A 9,069-nucleotide genomic window follows, 5' to 3' on the forward strand; every position below is an offset into this window, starting at 1 on the left:
TATTTACATATCATATATAGAGATTATTATACGAGCAGGTTTGTCAAAGTGATTTTTCGAAACGAGTGTCAGAAGTCTTGTATTTCACGAGCGAGAGCGAGTGGGTAATTTGCCTTTGTTGTTCTAACTACGTGTGGCATGTTTGTTTGTTTGTTGTTTAACGCCGCACTCAGCAATATTCCAGCTATATGGCGGCGGTCTGTGTAAATAATCGAGTCTGGGAGAGACAATCCAGGGATTGACATCATGAGCATCGATCTACGCAATTGGGAAAAGATGACATGCATCAAACAAGTCAGCGAGTCTGACCACCCGATCCCGTTAGTCGCCTCTTCTCTTAAAAGTATAGTCGCCATTTACGACAAGTATAGTAGCCATTTACGGCAAGCATGGGTTGCTGAAGACCTATTCTACCTCGGATCTTCACGCGACAAGTGTAGCATGTAGTGATTATGGCATGTAGTTGTTTTGGGAGACAACCGCACTGAGCTATGACCTATTGGTCGTGCTGTGCTGTGCTGTGCTGTGCTGTGCTGTGCTGTGCTGTGATACTCTGCGAGGAGCGCTCATGAACATTTCCATAAACCTCCGGACATGGAAACGTGATTCAATATTTGAAGTGGCGTGGCGCATTTATCTCGCGCAAATTGTACCTGTATTGACATACTTTACCCATATCTTCAAGGAGGTCCCACAGACCCAATTCAATGCTTGTTAGTGTAACTTTCTGGCCTTTCATTTACGCACCACACATTCTACAATGCACTGGGTTTCATGACATGGAGTGCATACAAATTGCTTTGAAATAGCTTTAATATTTCTGGTTGTGGCGTTAAACATAATGCTGTCTCCCACACTATTTAAGAAATAAACGACGAGTTATTTATCGTACAGTAATATACTGCAGGGAGAATTAACCATGAGGGCTTGCAAAATGTTGTGTACCCTTTTTAAGGTTGTTAATCAATTGCAGAAGCATTAAAAACATTTACCCGTATTTAAATTACGAATCTCCAGAAATTAAGATTGATAGAATAATGTTTTATCTAGAAATAAACGACGCTTCGTTCTTCATTGTTTTTTTTGCGATTTAACATATAATGTTGGGTTTTTCTAATTCAAAGCAGACTTAGTTTTCTGTTGTGTTACATAGGGTGCCACCGCTGGTTTCTTTACCTCCCTGGCGTTCATGTTGTGGATTGGTATCGGTGCCTACGTGAACGGGGTGTCAACGCCAACATCCTACACCTCCGACGACGGTTGCAACTGGGAGACAACTGGTTACAACAATACAGATCTACAAAGTGTTTACAACATCACCAAAGGCGACATCGTTCAAGCTAGTGAATCTGAAATATCTGAAAAGTAGGTGGAAATCATTGCTCTTTGTAGGTAGGGCCATCTCGTGTAATTTAAAGAGAGAAGGAACAGTGCCCCGAGTGGTCGATTGTCGTGCCAAAGGCGCGGGTTCGATTGTTCGTGTATATAAATTCACGGGGTTTGAAGCTGAGTTAGAATAATGGGTATTGTTAAGTATCAAAGGATTATTGTTCCCGAAAATTCAGATTGCTTATATTTTCTTTTGCAGAAACTACTATTCGATATATGATTTATCCTATCTCAACTACACTGCTACCGGAATGACTGTCACCGTCGGCATCGGAGTACTAGTGAGCCTTGCTACTCGTAAGTATGCTCCTATACAGTATAATGACCCAAAGTGAATACCCAATTAAGGGTTTTAATTTAATTATATTTGAAGGCGCCGCAATTCACTGTGCAGAGTTGCGTCCCTTGGGCCCGTCAGAAACCTGTGATTGTTTGTTTGAAACCCAGTTCGTTCCGATGGTGTTTCTATGTCAGAACTACACCCGCGATCGAGGGTTTCACCAAAGTGGTAAATATCTAAAACCTTCATCACTTCCCACAGTAAGCTGACACAATATAACTGGTATAACTGTAATACTGTTCCAAGTGCGTTAAACCCAACTACTCACTCATTTTTAAAAGGTTTTTTAAGAAATTCCGGATGTACCAATTTCATCAGATAAGAGAAAGACAAAACTGGCTTTTTGTCTACTCTGACTTTAAAATGCCAATGTTTGTGTGTATACACTAGCGGAAAAAAGTAACGATGCTTCATATAAAGTTTAACAAGAGTAAATTGATTCTGAAATTACATTATGTATCTTTTAATACATATTCATGAAGACATCTCCTCGACTTTAGATTGATTTACAATTTACACGTGCATGTACATGTTCATGCACAGCGTTTAATTTGGATGTTTGCGTTATTGTTTGAAGTATGATGCTCACACAGTCGTTGTTTAGCTATATCAGATGGTCATAAAAACACTTTTGTTTCAAAATAACGCTCATGCAATGCCACGGCTTGCTGAAAAGCAACATCCACGTGTCGTGGGTTTGCTGCAAACGGGAAAGGCGAAAAACAAATTCACCAGTTATTGTGTTGTTCATCGAAACACATAATCTCTTTGGTGATGTTATCTACAGCAGGGCAACACTCACGACTTGCCACGGGCCGGTCGCCCACGTGCGATGTCACAGCCACCATATTCGGTTGGTGCATCTTGGGAATCGAGACAAAAGTGCCACATCACCTATGACAATTCCTAGGTTGAGACCAACTAGTGGCAGAACCGTACGATACCGGTTTAGGAAACACAACATCCGGCAAACGCCACCGGGGCAACGTCGTTCGAGATCATGTTTTATCCTGTCTGCAAATGCAGGAACACAACGTCACGTTGCATCAGGACAATCCGCCCACATGTTGCACGTGTTGTCACACACCCTCTGAGGCAGAACAATATTGTGGTACTGCCATGGCCGGCTGTTTCTCCAGACCACTCCTCATAGAACATGTTTTGGATGAGATGGTCGGCGCCAACGACAACCCCAGATCCAGCCGGTAACGCTAGATCAGTCTTTGGTTGAGCATGAGTATGGTTTTACGCCGCTTTTAGCAATATTCCAGCAATAACACGGCAGGGGACACCAGGAATGGGCTTCACACATGTCTTCGGCGTGACGAGCGAACGCTTTAACCACTTGGTTACCCGACCGCCCTGTCTTTGGTTGATATTTGGATAATGTTTCTAGCTTTGTCAGCAGCATACCCGTGCTTTGGGGTTTCGCAAAACTGGCAAACGTCTGTTCATTCACTCAGTTCCTTTGTTTTCCAGGGCGGTTTTGTAAAGAATCACCTGGAGCAGCTAAGTACAGCCATCCGGTACTGGACGTAATTTGCCCCTGTCTGCCGGAGAGCCTTCTGTCTGTCTTTAGATGCAGTGCACCGGAACAGGTACAATGAGAAATCTACTATGACTTTGCAAAATACTGTTCAGGCTTAATCAGACTCATCCTGAATCATAATAACAACCTCTGAATGAAACAAACTGAATTGATAGGCCCATCGCCGCGGAAGATGACAGTAATAGGATGGTATGTACTCTACTTTTACGGCAGACAGTTACAAACAAGGATATAAACAAATGTAGGTTATAAATGCAAAGTTGTGATTGTTAGAACATTTAATGCATGTGTGGCAGAACATGTTTTAGACAGAAAACACACAAACACACACACACACACACACACACACACACACACACACACACACACACACACACACACACACACTCGCGCGTCTTATACTGGTTTTTGCCTTCCTACCCTATTTTCTACTATGTTATTTTACACTCAAGGCAATCGATTCTAAAGAACTTTTTATCTTTTCAAGGAATACCAAGCAACGCCTGTCAACAGCAATACCGACGTGAAGGATTCAGGCGTCTGATATGTTCAAATATGGTATACATGGTTTCCAATATTGGCTCCATGTAGGAATGTGTTTAAGTGGAAAGATGCTAGAGTTATCAAAGGTCCTCCCTCATGGGGGTTGAAGTGAAGACAATACATATACTAAAGAATCAATGTTAAATATCCTGTCCTCCAATTCCCTAACATTTGATCTCAAACATGTTCTTTTGTGTATTGATTACCCATATATTATTAGCCCCCTGTGCCACTCTTATTTCAGATCCCGACATATTTTTATGTTTCAGCTTGCCAAAAGTAAACTTGTATCAATATTAATTTATAATCCAGACATTTTATTAGAATAATCCTTAAAATTAGCAATAGCTGCACTTTCCTATGTCCCATCTAGAAATATTTCTATATCATCAGCATATGGTCCAAATTTATGTTCAAGAACGGTATGTCTGTTACAGTCAATGTGTAAATTGAATACTCAGTCATTTTGCAAATATTTTTTCCGAATGATTGACTAACAGTTATAAAGAAGTTGAAAGAGGTTAAAAACATCACACTAGATTAATTATGCTGCGATAAGAAGTCAAAAGAACTTTCAGAATATAGATAGGCTTAAAAGAAAACAAAAGTCAATCATTTTCAGTCACTCGGGTATGAAGTAGAGCATAAAAATGTTTGGAATTCGTTATCGTAATATAATAAATGCAGAAATAATAGTAAAGTGTCTGAAATATTTTGGCGTTTGGAAATTTGCAGAAGTGAAAAATGAGTCATTTTACACATTGACTGTAACATCTCAAAATATTAGACATGATTATATGTCGTTTGTGGATTCAAATATCGAGAAGGTTGTAAGGTTACATGGATAAATATAAAGAACCTAAGAAAGAAATCATTTGACAGCCATGTTAAGTTGTGAACTGACTGTAAAATGTTTCGGCTGATGCATTGGGTGATCTGGAGAGTGGTTGCCTCGCCTCAGCGTGACAGGCAATCCGTGTCCTGTATTATTGTTAGTCTAAAGGAAACACGTATTTTCCATTGGTGACTCTTGAGCACGGATGTGAGCCGGTTTTGTTGAGTCATATCAGTGTGCACAGCTGATATATGTAGATTAGCCTCGGATTTTCACCTAGAATGCATGGCTTTTGAAATATTGGTATCGGCGTACCAGATCTACATTTCATGGCATCCGGCGTCCTACTCTGCGGCATCCGGAATACACTTACCAGGGCTCAAACACATATCTGATATGTTTTAGGCGTTGTAGATATTTTACAGAAAAAGTGATTAACGAATACAGGCATGATATACAACTGTCACATAACAAGGTAGTCACAATTTTATGGATAACAACTTCTTTAATACTGTGAAAAGCGACGTTTCGGTATAGATCCTTATACCGTTGTCAAGCAAGCAAGCAAGTTAATTTATTACGTTCTATTTCATATACAGTAAACAACGGTTATACAGAAGTCAAAGGAACCACTATTTTTAGTTCGTTATAACCGGAGTTCGTTATAAGCATATGCACAGCATATATATAGCAAAGGACAGGACTAAAACCCTTCGTTATATCCTTCTGTTCGTTATAAGTGTGTTCGTTATAAACGTAGTTTACTGTACAGGGCATGGTATTCTGTTTCAGGTATTAGACATATTGGACACATGACTTCTAAATCACAAAGGCTTCGACAACATTTCTGTATTCGGAGTCAATGATATTTACATAATGTCCTCCTGTGGTATAGGTTAGTTATATCTGCCAAGTATAATTTACATTCAAGCAAAGATTTAAAAAAAGAATAAATTTCTAATTGTTTTTATGTATTAAGTATACCTTGCCAATCTTGTAAACTATTGTTTGAATACATTAAGGAACAATATTTCATCTCCAACCTCTTGTGGACCCGTGAAGAATCCGGGGTAGAATAGGTCTTCAGCAACCCATGCGTGCCGTAAAAGGCGACTATGCTTGTCGTAAAAGGCTACTAACGGGATCGGGTGGTCAGGCTCGCTGACTTGGTTGATGCATGTCATCGATTCCAATTGCGTGGATTGATGCTCATGATATTAATCACTGGATTGTCTGGTCCAGACTCGATTATTTACAGACTGCCGTCATATAGCTGGAATATTGCCGAGTGCGGCGTTAAACAACAAACCAACCAACCAACCAACCAACCTCTTGTGACTGGGTCGACAGGCACTCAACTCAAGAAAGTACTAGAATCTGCACATACTAAGAAAGTGTTATCCAATCTGCACATACTAAGAAAGTGTTATCCAATCTGCACATTACTAACAAAGTGTTATCCAATCTGCACATACTAAGAAAGTGTTATCCAATCTGCACATTACTAAGAAAGTGTTATCCAATCTGCACATACTAAGAAAGTGTTATCCAATCTGCACATTACTAAGAAAGTGTTATCCAATCTGCACATTCTAAGAAAGTGTTATCCAATCTGCACATACTAAGAAAGTGTTATCCAATCTTCACATTTCTAAGAAAGTGTTATCCTAATTATAACATTTGTTTCATTTGACCACTTTCTAAATGGCATTGTGTATTCATAGCTTTCGGCCTTGGGAGCGGTGCCAATTTACACTTGTCAGAGGGGTACACAAAGTATGTAGTCTAGACTACCAGTTGTCATCCTGTGGAAGCCTCGGTGGCTGAGTGGGTTAGATCGCTGACTTCGTGTGCTGGCGATTAGATGCCTCACTCTGACATCGTTGGTTCGAATCACGTATTGGGCTCAACCCCCAAAACTACTAGAATCTGTACTTTACTAAGAAAGTGTTATCCTAAACATGTCTTACATACTGTTCCACATCCATATCGAAGGAGCAGAACTTTAACATGTGTTGGCCAGTTGAGGGGGCGTCTATCGCATCTTTCCTTTAACAAAATATAACACTGGTGAGGATATCTATACGGTTGCCGTGATATTAAGCGTAACCAATGCTTAATGTACCTTGTATAATAGATAACTTAAAGTTGGTGTCTACCACATTCACCATATGCGACACTATTTGATACTGTATAAATCTTTAGATGAGAGGCATCCGGACTTTCTTCCATGTATAACTCGGGCACTAAAGAAGTAGTGATAGTGTATGGTTTCCACTGTATACTGCACACCGGCAACTCTCTCCGTATGAGTATAGTCTCTACAACATGATGGTCGATTCTGACAAAAGCCTTTTATGGTTCGTAGAAATTAGACATATTGATATCAGGCATGTATTTATACTGACAGCTTGTGTTGTGTAATGTTATAGTCACGTGAAATAGTGAAACTAGTACCAATAGGGATACCTTGAAATGACAGTGGAGATTAAGTGAATCGAGATCACATTAACGCGAAACTGATGTTCAAGGATATGAACCTCATACCTCGTACTGTTTCAGTATACACACAGTGTCTTCTAAAATGTCATGTACACTGTCGAACTACTTACAAAATTCTAAATATAATTGAAGATATATGTGAAACTTCCACATTGTTTCTGTATTTTGTGGAGTAGTCATTACCTGTTTGATCAATATGAATAATAAATCTTGAGTGAGAGTGTGAGTTGGGTTTTAACGCCGCTTTAAACAGTATTACAGTTATATCACGGTGTGTCAACTTAATGTGGGAGGAAAGCCCGAAGTGATGCAGGTCTCAGACGTTTACCACTTCGGTGAATCCCACGAGCACGGGTATGGTGCTGACAAAGCTAGAAACATAATCGGGGTGGACCGGGATTCGAACCCACAATCATAGGTTTCTGGCGTGCCCAAGGGACGCAACTCTGCACAGCGATCTTGAGTTAGAATACTGGCCAACGAAGAGTGAGCGATATCAATGACTTCCGGTGCCAATTTGGCCCAGCACAGTCCCACTTTAAGATTTCTCGTTTTCTCATCTGCATGTTAGTTTTTGTGACCCCATTATACACACAGCATACATAACGGTACAGCCAGACACTTTAATATTTAAAAGGCAGAGCGAAAGCAAAATAATGTTTTGAAACAACTTACACATAGATATGTTATTTAGATTACCACAATGTATCAAGTACCTTCTTTATAGAATGTATTATCGTCCACAAGGTTTACTTCCTGTATTCCAACATTAAATATTCTTTCTCTACCAATATGTCTTTGTTATGTTGATAAAAGTTTACTTCTGAGTTTTGACAATAGGAATTAAGGTAGTGTTCTTGTGAATCGGTCTTCCACAAATGCGTACAACAGCAACAAGAATTTAATGTAGGGTAAAGTTGAATTATTAAATGTAAACAAGCATCGATGACACCTGCACAACTTGTTTTCAATACATCAAAATCCTCTTTAGTTAGTGAGTGGGTTTTGTGTAATGCCACTTTGAAAAATAGTTCAGTTACATTACGGCATGTCATCTTTATATGGGACGAAAGACCGTTCACAACTTTGGTGGAACACAGGTTGGTTTGTTGGTTGGTTGGTTTGTTGTTTAACGCCGCACTCAGCAATATTCCAGCTATTTGACGGCGGTCTGTAAATAATCGAGTCTGGACCAGACAATCAAGTGATTAATATCATGAGCATCGATCCACGCAATTGGGATCGATGGCATGCATCAACTCAGTCAGCGAGCTTGACCACCCGATCCCGTTAGACGCCTTTTACAGCAAGCATAGCCTGCAGTGACACAAAAGAGCATGGTCATGACAAACCTAGAAACAATCGGAGTGAACCGGGATTTGAACCATAGGTGACTAGCATGCGCCTCTGGACAGCGAATTGCGGTGCCGTAGACGACATGGCCATCGGTGTTCCCAAACGTCCTAGTGAAATCTGTCAGAAAGCCTTTTGAGCCCAAATGTTTTTTGTTTTATTTCGTTACGTTGTTTAATTCCATTTTTTATTATACTCGATTTCGTTTCCTTTGCCTTTCTCCAATTTCCATTTGTACCAAATGGCAGCCTTCAGCCAGGAGTGTTGACCATGTGCTTGACCAACAGAAATACAGTCTTTTGTGTCTAAAACAGCCTTGGCATCCTCTATCCATCACGAACAGCCCGTCCCTCACCCGTACATCCAAGCACCGTGTTTTCAAAATCCAAATATGGCCTCTATTTGCGATCTTTGAAAATATGTATTAATGTGACTCAAACGCTGCCAAATTCTAATTCGAGTTGCACAGGTGACATATTATGCTAAGTAATCGTTAAATGGGTTTTCTCTGACCATAGATTCAATAATTACGCCGGCGGTCAACAAACAAAGGATAAA

At 40.0% G+C, this 9,069-nt stretch overlaps 1 protein-coding gene across 1 annotated transcript in view; it reads left to right on the forward strand.

Moving 5' to 3' along the window:
* The window catches only part of LOC139475191 (sodium-coupled monocarboxylate transporter 2-like), a 28,861-nt gene extending 25,039 nt beyond the window's left edge, over positions 1–3,822 (forward strand). The window contains exons 12-15 of the mRNA XM_071258447.1: positions 1,154–1,365; positions 1,589–1,686; positions 3,209–3,327; positions 3,766–3,822. Coding sequence (XP_071114548.1) covers positions 1,154–1,365; positions 1,589–1,686; positions 3,209–3,327; positions 3,766–3,822 — 486 coding nt within the window. The remainder of the gene's footprint in view (positions 1–1,153; positions 1,366–1,588; positions 1,687–3,208; positions 3,328–3,765) is intronic.
* The last annotated feature ends 5,247 nt before the right edge of the window (positions 3,823–9,069 follow it).

This window comes from Haliotis cracherodii, unplaced genomic scaffold, assembly GCF_022045235.1.
Source record: "Haliotis cracherodii isolate W230 unplaced genomic scaffold, xgHalCrac1.p SCAF_3, whole genome shotgun sequence".
Taxonomy (NCBI): domain Eukaryota; kingdom Metazoa; phylum Mollusca; class Gastropoda; order Lepetellida; family Haliotidae; genus Haliotis; species Haliotis cracherodii.